The 16,245-nt window shown below is 39.7% G+C and overlaps 1 protein-coding gene and 1 long non-coding RNA gene across 2 annotated transcripts; one reads left to right on the top strand and one right to left on the bottom strand.

Annotated features, from left to right (window-relative positions):
• Nucleotides 1–11,878: 11,878 nt before the first annotated feature.
• Nucleotides 11,879–12,496, top strand: LOC147644409 (uncharacterized). Its single transcript, XR_015270702.1, has 3 exons — nucleotides 11,879–12,209; nucleotides 12,269–12,346; nucleotides 12,415–12,496. It is a non-coding gene; the product is annotated as an uncharacterized LOC147644409 (long non-coding RNA).
• Nucleotides 12,497–12,866: 370 nt separating this feature from the next.
• LOC110178318 (uncharacterized) lies at nucleotides 12,867–14,684 on the bottom strand. The gene is made up of 2 exons (XM_020945432.2): nucleotides 13,686–14,684; nucleotides 12,867–13,629 (listed from the first exon to the last, which is right to left on the bottom strand). The coding sequence occupies exons 1-2, from the start codon at nucleotides 13,887–13,889 to the stop codon at nucleotides 13,105–13,107; spliced, it is 729 nt and encodes a 242-aa protein (XP_020801091.2). The 5' UTR covers nucleotides 13,890–14,684; the 3' UTR covers nucleotides 12,867–13,104.
• Nucleotides 14,685–16,245: the final 1,561 nt, after the last annotated feature.

The following is a 16,245-nucleotide window of genomic DNA, read 5'->3' as shown; positions in this document are numbered from 1 at the left end:
GAACATATTTGCTATGAATAATATCTCTCGTTTTTCATGCCAAAGACGAAAGTCATAAATTTATGAAAACTTGGCCTAAAATCCAGCCAATGAATTTCAATTTCAATGCCAATGAAATAAACTTGAAATAAATTGGAGTGAATTCAAGTTATTCTTGGTCGAAAGTGATCAACAGTAATTAAAGAGAAGTTTGTAACCGATGCTGTACTTAATGGAAGTTACCCATTCTGCTTTATCCTTTGTCAGCTGTTTTTGCCAGATTCTCTAGTTCTCCCAGCTCTTCTCAGCTTTCCCAGCTTTTGGCATGTGGCACACAATTAAGATGCAAATTGTTTTTGCACAAAATCAAATTTCCTTCTCTGGCAAATAACAACAACACCATCGGCAGCAGCAGCAGAAGCTTTTGGCAGCGGGACGGCTATCAGTTTGCCACTTGTCGTACTCTTTTCACTTTGCTATCTCTTTGTAGCTTTCCCTCTTTTAGTTGTTGTTTTTGTTGTTATTGTGTGACAAATACAACAACTACCATACACGGGTATATATCCAGAGCAACAACAATTGGCAAATGCTTAAATGTCGTTCAAGTTTGCGAGCTAAGTGCACTACGTATGCAATCGACACATGTGTGCAACAAAACTCGTTAACACTTGAAAAGTTGCATGAGCCCGAGGGCGAGTCGGGAAAATTCAGGACTCACTGCACTTCAGGACACAGACACACACACAAGCATACACGTGCTCTTAGGACATGTATGTATCGGTGTGAGAGGGCAAAGTAATGCTGCTGAAAAAACACTTAAACAGAATGTTGCATATATATAAATACAATATATGCATATGTACATATATATTTTTGGTTACCAAGTGAGACGCAGCAGCGTTGAGCTTGCTTCCATTTAGTTTGTTAGATAAATCACAAAAACTCCTTGCCACACACTACTGTCAGTGTGTGTGGCCTTTGGGCAACTGGTAATCGTAGGGGTTGAGACCCGATTGACATGAGGATGATGCCGGAAAAACATCGACGTTGGAATGCAAATTTGAGGCTCCTTCACAAAAGCACCAAAAGAAAATTACTTCAAAAGAATCGGGTTAGCAAGGGTTAAATGTCTTGAGGGGCTGTCAAGGATTTTAGTTTTGATAAACGAGTGCCAACACAAAAATGCTAATTCAATTGTTCAAAATTTTATTACTCTCAGGGGGCAGTACTTGTGCATTTTTATACCCTTTGGAGGGTATAAGAACTTTAATTAGAAGCTTGTAACTTTGTGAAGTAGTCGTTTCTGACCCTATAAATCATATATATTCTTGATCAGCATCAGAAGCCGCGTCAATCCAGTTGTTTCCCGCAAAAATGTATTTTTTTTCAAAATTTCGAAAATTTTATAAGGGGTTACATTGTTAAAATTGTCAAAATTGACAACAAAATTTAATTCTTTAAAATCTTAAATTCTGTATGCAGATTTATTAACCTAACATAAACTAACATAGGAAAGCTTTCCAAATTAAATTTAATGCCTTTTTTACTTATTTATGAGTTTCTTAAACTTTAATTCGTCACAAAAAATTTGGCATATAAAAATAGTCATAGATATAAATTTAATTAAAAAATTAGAATATTTAATGCTTAGTTGTAACTGATTTCCAATATGATCCTATAATTTAAATCCCAACTTCATGGATATTCAATCTATGCCTCCCTGAAGTTAGTTTCCTTTCTGGTTTATATAAAAGTAATATATTTGTAAACTATAACAGAACGGAGTATTGATAAAGAATAGACAAGAATTTATAAGCCAGGATAAAACAACTTGAAATGACAGGGCACTTCCAAAGATCTATATATATAAACAATACACAAATAGCTGTATTTGTAATTCCAAAAGCCAAGTAAAAGTATATTATCAGAGCACACAGATAATTTATAAATAGTAAATATTCATCAAGACTTTCCTCGCAGAAAACGCTTGCTCGTGTGCTCCCCTTTTTTTTGTATAATTAAGTAAAGTGCCGCAGTGGCAGTTTTCCAACTCACTCAGCTTTTTGCCCGGCTTTTCCTGATCTGCCCATACAAACGTATATTATATTGATGAAAATCGTACCTGAGAAATGGAGCAAAATTGTATTGGTTAAGGGGCAGAGGAAAAAAGAAACTTTTCCACTCACGCAAACTGAAAACCCGAAATGCCAAATGCCCCAAAGTCAATGACCAATTGGAAGGGAAGTCTTCCGGACTTTGGGATAAACCCTAAGTTGTGCTGCACTTTCGGCCGCACCGCAAATTGTTTGAGTTTCCGCTTCTTGATTATTTCAGGCAAACCAATAAGTTTCTGGCCAACTTTTTATTGCATATATAGTATACTTCGCTGCCGGGCGGGGCAAGTGGAAGCGGAAACGGCGTCGAAGGGGTCATGCAAATGTCACAGAAACTAACACTTCCGGTTCCTGTCCCGCCACCTCCTTCGACTGCTTCGACACGGCCTCGTGTGTATTTCTGCTTCTGGCACTAATTTCATTTCATTGACTTCCATTTTCTGCAGACTCACACATGCAAAAGTTGCCGGAGGTCGGTCGAAGAAGAATAACTTACGACGAAGTCTTTTCTCTGCGTTCGATGCGATCAAGAAAGAAAATAAACTTTCCGCCCTGCCCTGCCATTGCTTATAATTAAAAACTTTATTATTTGTTTAACTTGGCCCGCAGCTGTTGCACATTTGACAGGACAGAGAAAGGAAAAGAAGAGCCCCGGAACTTATTTCGCAGCCACACAAGAATTATCACCAATTATCGAGAAAGTTTCACTCCATTTATCGCCCCGAAAATCAGTCAATGTTCTTCCTTTGGTTGTTTTTTTTTTTTTTTTCTTTTTGTTTATTTACCAACTCTAATTGGAAGAACTCGAAAAATGTTCAGAAACAATTTGGAGAGCCATGGTTCTCAGTAAATTTTAACGATGCCAAAACACATTTAAGCGAGAGCATCTAATTTGAAAATTCATGAATATAAAGTGGTCTCAAAATGCCAAACAAATTAATCAAATATGCTAATTTCCCTTTTTCGCAAAATACACACACACCGAAAGCTATAGAGAGCAATTTTTCGCATTAAAAATATGCGTAAAATGAAGAGATTTGCAACGAACCTGGGAACCTGTACACCTGCCAATTGCCGGAGTTCTTGGCCCAAAGCAAAGTCAACTGCAGGTGGAAAGTGGGAAAAACGGCAGGGGAAAAAAGCAAACAAATGCAGGCAGGCAGACACCATGCAAGCCACAAAGTGGACAGTCTGTGGAATCAAATCAATCAGGAGCAAGGAGCCACAGGTAAGCTGAGGTGGGCTTACGACAGGAAACTGTTCAGTGTTGGTAGAAAGTTTACAAGAAATTTGAAATATGAATAAAAACCGATCAAAACCAGATTGTTTTGAAATCTTCACAACATGACCAAGGAAATTACAAGCTAAAAACTTAAGGTTTTACTTTAAAACAAATTAAAATCCAAATATAATTAGTCCATATCCATCTCTATCCATCGCAAAACAAACCAATTTCCTGGACTAATCCATTATCTAGTAGAAGACTCACATTTAAAACTGTCGCATTGCCGTCTCATATTTCTATTGGCACTGGATTGGAGATTCCTACATGGAGATATATATCCCGGATTGCCATAAATCCGCAAATCCCTCCCACAAGCACACAACCCACTCCGCTCCTGTTGCATTTTGATGTCTTGCTTTGGCAGCAAAAGTCCGAAATCATCATCATTATACCCATGATGCGGATGAGGATAAGGATGGAAAGGAAGGGCATGTCCTCTCGTAGCATGATGACCAGGGAGGCATAAAGCGCAGTTAGTTTGCATACAAATGGCATTTGGAAATGTGCAAAAGGATTGCGCAAAAATCAACGCGACATGCCAAGCAGGACAAATAATGTGCATAAATTTATCCACAGATGGGTAGACCAGCAGTCGAAGATTGGGGATGGCCGGGTGGATCCTGGGGGAAAAAGGCAATAATAAAAAAGCAAACAAGTGCTGGTCAATATGTTGCACCGAATGCCAGAGAACGAAGAACAACAAGGATGAGAATGAAGCGGATGATGGTCCAGATGATGATTAGATTACTACATGTGGAACTGGCTGCTTGGCAGGATGAGGCGACAGCCACATAATAACGCTTATATGCAGGACATTAGCATTGCCAAAGGACTGGGATGATGATGATGACGATGCGGTGGCTGCCGTTTGCTCCAACTGATTGGCATCGTCGCTTACACTAGATTCTTGTTTGGCCAAAACACTCTTCCCTTCCCAAACAACACATCTCAAATGATCAAAGTATCAAATATGCAGACAGTCTGGAATTTTTCGTTTTGCGCTGAAGGGACGGTGAAATAGGAGCAAAGTGGACATTGGAGACCAGCAAAAGGATACTCCATTACCACACACATTGTTGACCTTACGCTGGGCACGCTGTCTATATGCGTATTTTATGGTAATGTTCAAAGAGGTGTTGCAATCCTTTGTAAGGATAAGCCAGGATAAATAAGGTAGAGAGGTTTAAGAAAAAGGTTGAAAGAACTAAAGAAGTTGTAAACTATTTCCCTGAAGATTATAGCTTTTACGGAAACAGAATTGTTTGTTCATAAATATAAATTCTTTTCACCATTTAAAATTCAATCTTTCTAGCTACCTGTAATTACTAAACAATTTCTCAACAAACTAATTTAATTAGAAATATGTTTAGCAAGGGATAATCTTGTCACAAATATTTGCAACTTTATTGGATTAGTGTCGATGCTGCTTATCAATAGAAGTGCCACGAATTGTCAACATTATAAAGGATTGGCCGCCCTCCTGCTGCCTCCTCGCATGACAACACATCCGAGTATAATCGCTTTTATTTCGGATATCAATTTAACAATTAATACAAATCGTTTTAACTCGCAGAAGCCACAGTTGTTGCCATGCCCACCCAGTCGCATGTGTGCGTAAATAGTTTATTGTTAAAAGGGATCAACACGGCCACAAGCATAAATATGGACACAGAGACACACACATACATAGACACAAAAACAAGCACATGAAGGCAGGATAATTGCATTATATTTCACAATTTCCATGCAATTTGCCTTTTGGCTGCCATTGTCTGCTCCTGCTGAATGGCGCCATCTGCTGCCAGGATGGCTAATGAACACTCGGTCAGGTTAAAGTGCTAGGACAATGAAACGACTCCGATTCGTATTCCGATTCCAGAAATTTTGCCAAATTTGCAAATCATCAAATATAATTTCTAAACAAATTACACACAAACAGCCGCAGCCGTAGCCAGAAAGTTGTTGGTGCAATTTCTCCTACAAATTGCTTACCCACACACATTTGCATCGTAACGCACTTGGAGTCCTGTGTATATACGTGTATATCTAGAGAACATTTACAAATTATGCTGTAAATGCATCCCCCGCACAAACAAACCAGAGACGCACATGAATTGCCGCTGGCATCAATTTCAAATGGTATTTCCAGGGGCTGATTGCAAGTGCAACTGCATCGTGCTCCTGCATTGTGCTGTTGCTGCTGCTGCTGCTGCTCTTCGTCCTGATTCGGATGCGGATCCTGTTCCAGGCTCTGGCTAAATCATATGCAAATGCATGCGTATGACATTTGGGCTCGAAATTTTATTGTCCGCTCCGGTTGCTAAATTATTTAGAGCCTGATTCCTGGTTGCCATGACGATCGGAGGCGGCAGGAGGGATGTGCGTTATGCACTTTGAGAAATTAACTACAAAAATGCGTCTTATTATTATTGAAGAGTATGTATATATATGAACCTAAAAAAAACTAGCAAAGAAAAGCTCTCCAAATTAAAATTAATGCATTTTTGGCTTAGCTATGTTATGAGATTTTTAAAATTTGAATTGTCGAAAAAATTGTCATATAAAAATATCGATAAATATGTATTCAAAGTCTCTGAACATTTTGAGCTTAGTTATCATAGATTTCCGATTTGATCCTATAATAAAATTACAAACTGAAAGGCTATATAAACTTCGGATAAACTTATATTTACAAATTATTGTTAGAATACTTCTCTGAGTGTTGCAACGACAACGGGTCATGCATTTTGAGCTTTTTGGCCCACCATCACAGACAACCGCATAATTTATGCAAAATGCGTGTGCGTGGGCGTGTATACATTTCAGGTTGTATGTATGTATGTATGTGTCTGGGTGTTGCAGGTTTTAGTTGCTTTTTAGCATTGAAATCGAGCCGAGCTTTTTGGGCCTGTCTTTCAATTTGACATAAAACCCTTGCCGGATCCTTTTGGCTCACGCATGACACTTTATGCAAAGTGCTCGTCCTTTCTGCCCCTGATTCTGTCCTTTCCGCCGACTTTGGTCTCTCTTTTGGGGCGTATTTCACGCCCTTTTGCCGCCACACATCAAAATAAAAATAACCAAATTTATTTTTACGTACACATATGTGTATATATTGTCCTTGAAGAATGTCTCCCGCAAATGAGCCACGCACATATTCCTTTCTTTTTTTTGCTGATGCTCCTGCTGCTGCCTTTTATGTGAAGCCAAGCGAGTGTAAAAAAAAAAGAGCACACAAAAGTTCATTAAATTTGGAATCCTTTGCTCCGTTTTGACGTGCCAACAAAAGGGCGTAAAATGTATATTTTTTTGAAGATTTAACAATCTTCAAAAAAATATACATTTTACGCCCTTTTGTTGGCTATATAAAGGCTAACCATAACGTAAAAAGCCGCGATATGGAAATAAAGAATGTTTGCTGGGGGGGGGGTAAATATAAAAACAACCTTTTTTCTGATCATTTTCTTGACAATAGAGACATAAAAATAAATTGAAGGAAAAGCGCTAAAGCTGTAAATATGATTTTTGCCTAAGAAATATTTTAGTAAATGCATAAATATAAAAAACGACATCTTATATACTCCTTTTAAGTAACACAACAATGTTTTAATTCCCTCTTCCTGCGGAAATAATGTATGGTAACAGGACCGCTTTAAGGTGCCTCCATGTGGCTCAGGATCGTTAGTGTACTGACGTGGTGGTATTTCCCATACCCACCCACCCACTCACCTCTCCTGTGAATCAGGACTCAACTTTTGATTCTAGCGGAGCTTTAAAAATGCACAAGACAACACTCAATTCGTACGCCGTCATTCGTAATTAAAACGAACCACTCACGTACTCACTTGGCAGCCAGACAAACAGAGCCAACGACTGTCAAAAGTCGCCTCCTATAGTGTCCATCTGTCCGCTTGTCCTTCGGTCCGTCCGAATCCCCAAATTGACAGCCAGCCGGTAAAGGGAAGTAGAGAGGATTTGGGCAGAGGCCGGACATGGACACACAATAATTTAGTACGTAATAGACACGACCCTGCCGAACCCTAACTGGAGTTGGAGTTGGGGCTGGAGCTAAAGCCGGGAGGAGCCGGGAGGAGCCAGTAGGACCAACAGACAGATGCTAGACAGCTCCGGTTGCAGCCCTGAACTTGTTCATTAACACAAAACATAAGCCGCCAGACAGACAGGCATGTGAATGATGAAGCACGAGCGAGTCGGTTCCATGGAATGGGTGACGGTTTAGGATAGACAAGGATACTCATGGAGTGCGTCCATATATCATAAATAGAGCAACTGGAGATGGGGTAACTGGACGAGGGTTTGAAAAGAAACAAAAATGAATAGGTAAAACTTAAAATAATTTATATAAGTTTACTTATTAATCCTATATAACAAGCTAATTTTTGGCACACCTTTGAAGAAAATCGCCATTTTCCTATATCCCTTATCCATATCCTTTCATGAAACCATCTCTAGCTGCCCACATATCATTCAATTGACCAAGAAATAAAAAAGAGGTAGAGAGATCTGTGTGCTTCAGGCCGTCGGCCAAACCATAGTTCAAGTGCCATTAAAATCGAGTCTTGGCACTCCGACATCTGCCGACGAGAGGGCACGATGGCAATGGAGATAGGAATGAAGTGGAAGTTTGTGCAACAAATTAGTAGCAAAGTTGGCTCCGATTTCGATTTACAGACCGACTCGGAGACCGTCTCCTGCTCCCCTAATTCCCCATCGCAAGCTGGGCAAATATCCGGCTGCGGAAATTGCAATGAGACACGTGATCATGGAGACTCCACTACATCCGCCTGCCAGACAAATAAATCTTCATTTTGACTTGAACTTTTGTGGCGGTCTCCCGGCCAAAACGAGAAGTTCCTAGCAAATTAACAGCTGTTGCGTATCTGTGGTACCAGCACCAGTATTCTCAAGCATCTGAGTTCATGGTTAGTCGGAGTTCCTGCGACTTCTCAGGTGATTTACGGGCAAGTTGAGACTGGACTTGGTCTGCATATTAATATGTGACTTGCCATTTTACTTTCTACGCCATGGAACTTGCAATCAAATCCAAGTTGCTCACTTTCCCCCAGACCCAACGCTCTCCTGTCCTTTCTCTTCCGCTTCCACATCCGTTTCCCCCTGCTGATGCTGTTGCTGTTGCTTCCTCTTTCCCTGCACTTCCGGTTTTGGCCATCAGCATCTCGATCTCTGTTGCTCTCGCTGCACGTTTTATTATTGTGCCGGCCAATTTGTGACGACTGAGTGCATATAATAAAGCAAATTATATTTCGGACTCAAGCGCAAATGCCATGCCAAGCGGAAGGCGTCTCAAGAGCCCGCAATACGTATACGCAATGTTGTCTAGTTTGGGCCAACGTGACCATGGCCTCTGTTAGTGGAAAGTCGTCGGCAAAGTATGTTGCAATTATTTTCATCAAAAAAACATCAAGTGAATTCCTGGTTGTACACCACACAAAAATTTTACATTAAAGACTAAAATATATATTTGAAAATGCTTTAAAATAAAATCTATTAAATTGTTATGAAGATAATAAAAATAAGAAGTGCCTTTTGAAAGTTTATGTTGATTAAAATGTATTATAAAAGTTATTGAACTAAAATTTAATCGAAAACAAGGCGCATTAGTTAATTTTTAATCGGTTTAACTAAGGTATTTAACTAAATACCATACCGACAAGAATTTCTAGCTAATTTCGATTAATTTAAATCTACTTGAGTATTAAATTAAATAACCAGAGAAACCCCTCCAGAGATATTGAACCATATTTACATCTTAATATTTTAATCTAATAAAATAATTGAATTTGGTCGCCTGGACATGGCTTGAATGACGCTTTTTGCCATGGCCAGGACCGTTGTTGTTCTTCCATGTTTCATGTGCGGCAAAATGAAAGGCAAAAAGCTGAATAAAATAAGAGTGCACTTGAAATTGTTGAGTTGACTTGTATATATGCGTCCGAATATCCTTGTCCGTTGCCGCGTCCCTTCGCCAGGCGATTCCATCCGCATGCTTAAAGTTTGTTTCTTGTTTTTTGTGTTATTTTTGTTGTAAACTTTTCTTTCGTTTATTTTTTCTGGGTGTGTCAACTTTTGCCTTTTGTTTTGCATTTTAGGGGGCAGCATCGTGGAAAGCATTTCGAAAATGCAGAGAGGAAAGGAAACTTTTACCCATGGCCCGCAGTTGCAATGCTGACCGATGTCGACATCGTTGTTGGCCAGCCGCATGGCATAAAGAGCGACAGTCCGCAGGACATTTTATATTTAATTTACAGTGTGACCGCACTTGGACCCTGTCCGGCTGTCCAGCTGTCCGTCTCTCCTTGCCCCCGTCCGCGTCCTTTATCACTATAATGCCATCCTTTTAATAAAGTGCAGTGCGGCTTCGGAAAATGTTGCATCGGGAAATGGGTTGCGGATAAGCGTTGCTCTGATTCTCGCTTTTCCTCTCCTGCGTATCTGTTTGCGTTCTGGCCACACGGTCAGAAATTAATTTCTAATTCCCATTATGCTGGTCCAGTTGACTCGAACTGAAAATCTACTAAATACGCTATCCATTAAATAAACACATATATTTTCAAGCGCGAATTGCATTAAATAAAGTTTCAAAATAGGCTTTACGGCCGTCCAAAAGTGGGGATTAGCGATCCGGCCAGTGGTGTGGCCCAATCACAGTGGCCAATAGGAGTGGCAACAACAGCAACAACGGATATAAACCCAACAAATTCGATTGGGAATTAAAAAGGGAAACTCGAAAATGGAATCAGTGAAAATGCGGGGGAAAAAAACAATTTGGAAATACTCTTCCCGGAAAAGTCCGTAGCACTAATATATTAAGAGGCTTTGTGGTCCAGGGAATTTTTTCATTTTAAAATAAATAAGTATCGATGAATGAGTTCTATAAATTCTAGAAACTTAGGATTTCACTCTATAATTATTAATTTTCAAATTTTTCCCCTTACAGAGCATCCCTTCGACCATCTTAAAGCTTAAAATTCAACAGAACAAAATACGTTTCTCAATTATTTTGCCCTGTATCCACTCGACAACTTTTCTACTTTTTCCCCCTTTTTTTGAGTTCCTGAGCTTGTAGGGATTTCGAGGAGGGCAGAGCGGGTTGGCTAGGTCCCGGATTGGATGAACTGAAGCCGGCCATGTCCATGGGCCATTCAGTGTGCAGTCGTCCACACTTTTATTGCTTTAATTGCGCACCGAAGCGCAAGAAGAATCGACGCACATCGCTCTCCTCTCTCATCCAGGACATGGACTCTCACACACATGTTGCTAATGAAGTTTTCTAACAACATTTCCACTCATGTCAGATCATAATCTGTTAATCTGCGAACCCCGGTCGTCCCCATTTTTGGACCGTCCACGAACTGAAATGCTGAAATGACATAAAAATAGGCAGGCAGGCATGTCAAGACCGACGACAACTGTGCTACCGAACACATCAATCCGAATGGAAGCTCCCTTGGAAACCTTTTCAGCAAGGACACGTTAGGAGCTAATGAAAATGGATTTTTAGTTTGTCATCAAAGGGCAGGGGGAGTCTACCGAGGGGTCAGCATTTGCTGTCGTTTCTAGGTCTAGTTGAAAATATACATGCACACATAGTAATGGTGCCAAGTTCAAAAGTATTTGCAAATTGTAAAAGGATTCATTTAGGGATACATCAAGATAATAGTGGCAAAAGCATATCTATATCTACAAAAGCATTCTGCTTGATGAATTTCAACTCTATTAAGTTCCCTGCAACTCAGCTTAAACATTTGAATTTAATATAACGAGCTCCCATAACTCAATTGAAAGCTTCTCGTATTTATTTTAATTGTCGCCCGGACATGGCAGCATTAGAACTTAGTAATTTCATCGATTGCTTAAACTGCTGCCGAAACGCAGCGCATTAATAATATCCTTTGGCAAACATAAACACAAATAAAGGCGGACAAATACTCCAAACTCACACTCTTCCCCGTCCGTTTGCAATTTGAGCAACATGTCAAAGCAAACAAACAGCAGCGTCACTGTCAACGGGAAAACTAACAGACTGGGGTGGAAAATTCAGAAACAGGGAAATTCGCCATAAGGAGGGTATGGGTACGTGGAAATTGTATTTATTATGCTTACGCCTCGATTGCGCTGAAAAATCAACAAGCCCATCAATAGCATCTAAGCACCGAATGGGTGTGTATTTTAATTAAAACTGTTTTTCGAAGGCATTTATCAGATGCAGACAGGACGTGTACCTGAACGCACCCACCATCAGTCCCTACTCCACTATCAGGTGTTAAAAAAGCAAACTAGACAAAGGAAAATGGGTGGGGAAAAAGGGTGCACACAAAGAAAATTTAACTCAATTTGATAGAGTTTATGAAATCAATGCTTGAGAGCTAAGATCTAACGATTGTTTCGATTTATATGAGAATTTTGTTTTCAAAGTTTAAAAAACACCTTACTAAGCTAAAAATGCATCAATTTTAAATCGAAAGGCTTTTCTATATTAGTTTTTATTGGGTTAACAAAACTGCGTACTGAATTTATAGCAAGAACAATGCCCAATATTTTTTACCTGTGCATCCTACCTGGCAAACCATCCAAGCTAGAAGCTAACATGTTTTACTGTTAATGGACTTTCGATATTTGCAGGAAGTTATGGCAGGCTTGATTTATGTCCATGGCTTTTACCTTTGACTACTGTCGACTGGCGTCTACCTACCGCCGGCCAGGTAAAGTCGTTTAATTATTGAACAAGAAGGGGCAAGCACAACATGTTTGTCTGGCAATCAAATTCAAAATAGTCTGACATAAAAAATGTAAGCTGATTTTCATTGGCCTTCTGCTATTGCTATTACTTACTTACTTACTTACATAGCATAAAACTCGAGTTTAGCGCTCGGCACATAAACTTTTGCGAATCGCAGGAAATTCGGGAGGGGCCAACAAAATCAAAGTAAGCACCTAAGCAGCTTATGCAAAAGACAATCGAATCCTTATGCGTATTTTATTCCCATTTTACAGCTTCCATAGGCAAAAAAAGAGTTAAATAAAATTTGCGTCTGGCGTTTATTGAGTGGAACGAAAACCCCAACGCCTCTCCCTATTCAGGGGCTACATAGAAAATGGAAAAATGTAACCAGCCAGCCGGCAGTCTGCCAGTAAAAGCAAAAGTTTAAATTACTTTCTAGTAAAACTTTGATCCGAGACGCAAAAAAAATAGGCTGCAAAGGGAGATTAATGCTTAAAGCGCAAAAAGGGGAAATCGTTAAATAACTAATGTATGGCCCAAAGTCTTTCCCATTTGGCTTTAAATATTCTCTTTTAGCATCCTTGGATTTAGTCAGATTTAAATTTGGCTTGGAAATTAGTTGGCGGGAATATTCTTTTAAGTTTGAAAATCCTAGACAAAAAAGCAACTTTTGGATCAGATCTCCACAAACGTATTCACCAAGTTTTCCCAACAACACAATGTCTACAAATTAATATAGATATATTAAAATTATTCATTTGGGTAGAAATGGTATTTGTAAGAAATAATAATTAAATGATACTTTTTAAGATGGGAATTGAATTATATAAAAGTATTTCCCCTATACAAATACATCTCAAAACATTACTTTGTCGATTATATATATTGCTGCTTGCATCTTTGCCATTTATAATTCTATGTAAAACATAATATATGCTAATTATTCCATCATAATTGTCGCTTTAACTGTAAGTGGGCGCCCGGTCGATAGAGGCTGCCTCAAGAATAACCTTCAGAATCTTGTCTTTGGCAAACTCGGAGGCGTCAGGATTCAGGTGACGCAGTCGGTCGGCCACAAAGTCACCAAAGACCTGTGACGAGTCCTTGTGGATGCTGGCCATGGCGTTGGTCACCGCCTTGTTTACCATTTCCTCGTCGACGATGCTCACCATGGACATTTCGGTGCCCTCGGGTTCCACTTCGCACTCTTCCTCGAACGCCTGCTCGGTGGTGTCGTTGGGTGGACAGTTGGAGAACATCACCTGCTCGGGCTCGTAGAGGGCCAAGTTCTCAATGATCTGCTCGTAGTCCACAGGAGGGTCCCACGACTTTATCTTCTCCTTCTTCACGTCCACCACCTTCTTCGCACTGACCTCCTTCTTAATCTTGGGAGTCGTGGTCCTCTTTGGTGTGCGGTAGGAGCTGGCGGCAGGACTGCTGGTGGACGCGGTCGTCACAAGCTGTCCCTCGGCATCAATCTGGCGGGTCTGTCGGGGATAGTTGCAGATGAAAATGGCCCGACCCGGCAGATGCATCAACTTACAATTGTGGGGTTCCTGATCTCCACCTGCTTAAGGTGCTTCTTGGTGTTGGCGTGGGCCCGCAAATCGCTGATTTTCGTGTTTACGCAGCACTTGCAGAAGCGGCATTGCGCCCTGTACGAATCGTCCGGATCCCTTCTCAGCCACTGCCGGAACTCGTCCATCTGGAGCCAGACGTCGCGCAGCTTCTGCTTGTATATTTTCATTTTTTTGCCGTCAAAACTGTGCTAAATTAACGCAAAACTGGTAAATTAAACAATTGAATCCAAAAATGCGACGCCAGCCGCGCCAGTGTTGCCAGTTTGTCCGAGGAAAATTTAAGCTGCTTTGTGGCTGTACAGAAAAAGCTGTTTTCACAGGCGGAGGAAAGCTTTAAAAAAGCTAAACGTTCCGCTGCGTTTTGCTGAGGGCTTTTTACTTCTTCGCTATTGTTTTTGTTTGTGATATTTGTAAGTAATGAAAATGTGATATATTAAGTTACAATAAGGTAACACTAAGAAACTATCACATGTAAATATCGATAAGAAATGGAACACTCGATATTACTATCGGCCGTGCAAAGAAGATTCAACCTAAAGATATAAAAAAAATTAGTATTGATGGTTGTACTAGCCAGGCCATATGTTATTATTTTATTTATTTTATTTTTATTTATTATTTATTATTTTATTTATTTTTTATAGTTTTAGTTTAAAGATTTTGTTTTAATGTTCCGATAAACAGCATTCTCATAATAAATTTGTCAAGAAAAAGAAAAGGCAGCCATGTTGACGAGGAACTAGCTGATCTGGCAACACTTTTAAGATTTCACGATTCGAACTATCGATCAGCTGCGATCGCAAGTAATAGAAATCATCTGACTACAGGAACCCGCGAAATATTAACAATTTGAATTTCATTAATAATAAATTAATATTAAAAATAAAAAAAATTTGAATTAATTTTAAAAAAAGAAAAGGTTTGAGAAATGAATAAATACTCATGTCAATTATGCATAATAATCTTGATCAAAGTGTTCTTTTCCAAGGGAGGGCGAGCCCTGTATCGAAGGGTATTTAGGACTAGAGTACATTTGCTTTATCCTTATTTGTTACTTGTCTTATTTTCTTTTGTAAGCTAATGTTTTTCAGTTAATCGCAACTAATCAAATCACCCCATTTTTCGTTTTGCAAATCACCAAATGGCCCTAAACTTTTCTTATCTGCCAATATCAAAGCCTTAGACAAGGGACACAGACGAAGAGGAGTCCTTTATTTTGGCCCTTCCGGGTTTTGGCAATGGACTAGGGACTGACTGTCGAACCGGCAGACAAACAGGACTCAACCGCAGACAGAGAGACAGACAGCTCAAACGGAGTCGCCGCCTCCAAAAGTTCATTCGTTTGTAAATAATTTTTAGCCAAAGGCAAAATCGATACTTTGCTTAAGATTTTTGCATATAGCACAGAATACGTATGCAGGAACTCGGCGCAGGGCTATGGAAATTTTGTCAAGCTGCGGCAAACTTTCAACGGCAGCCGCCGTCGAGGAAAGTTATATGAACAGCGTATGCCGATAATGCATAAGAGAAAAGCGGCGGGGAAAAATGCCATAAGAGATGGATGAGAGAAAGGCAGAGGAAAATAGGCAAGGGCATAAGCCAAATGGGGAAGTTTTGCTATTAAAGTTTTTCATCATCAGCGCCTATTTGCCGAGCTCTCGAAACTTGGCCCTAAACCCCTTCGTCGTTCGCTGTTCGCCGCTCTCCGATCCCCTTTTGGCGGTAGAGAAAAGGGCAAATATTTGCCAGGCAATTAAATGTTTACTGTTTTTATTATATGTTTTTGTTTGCTTTCCCATTTTCCCCTTCTACATTTTTATTGTCACAGAAGAGGCAAGCGAATGGGATAGCCGTCAGAGTGGGCTTTTCCGGCTAAAATTAATCATACGCCTGGTTGGCACAATGCAAACAATTTGCCAAAGGCAAAGGTAACAGCAGAGCAGCTAAACCGCAATACAGCGACGTCCAACTCTATGTGCACCTTGCAACGATGCGGTGAACGGATTGGGTTGGGGACAATGAGCTTAAATCTATTTATTAGAGATGAAAACGTGAGGGAATTCGATAGGAATTTGATTAAAAATTAAAAAACACTACTAAATGAATGAGTTTTGTTTTTCTTTAAGTCAAATTAAGCTGACAGAGAATTCTGTGATTAAATTAGGTATTAACATATGAAATATATTAAACTAAGAGGGGGTTTCCTTTGAATTCCAATGCTGGAATTTATGCTTTGTAAAACTGAAAATCAAAACAAAAAAAGTTTTGTTATGAAAAACTGTTTTTAAATACTTATAAAAAGTATGCAATCCCTTTCCATAGATCTCTTTAATACCATCTCTATCGCCAGCCAGTCGATGGTAATGCGATTTACTGGAAAACCATTTTGAAGCGATTCATTGAGCCAACTCCACCACCACAATAACATATTATTGCCACACACTCGTTCCCAGCAAACTCAAGTACTCCGCCATACCATGCCCTATCAGAATCGCGATTTAATACTGTGTATGCATGCAAATT

This window comes from Drosophila serrata, unplaced genomic scaffold (genome assembly GCF_035046125.1).
Source record: "Drosophila serrata isolate PLE 108 unplaced genomic scaffold, ASM3504612v1 contig_184, whole genome shotgun sequence".
Lineage (NCBI taxonomy): Eukaryota > Metazoa > Arthropoda > Insecta > Diptera > Drosophilidae > Drosophila > Drosophila serrata.
This window is presented reverse-complemented; position numbering and strand designations above follow the sequence as displayed.

Coding starts and splice junctions, on each gene's coding strand:
- LOC110178318 (XM_020945432.2), bottom strand. CDS start 13,889: ATGAAAATATACAAGCAGAAGCTGCGCGACGTCTGGCTCCAGATGGAC. Junction 13,630..13,685: donor AGATCAGGAACCCCACAATT/GTAAGTTGATGC, acceptor TATCCCCGACAG/ACCCGCCAGATTGATGCCGA.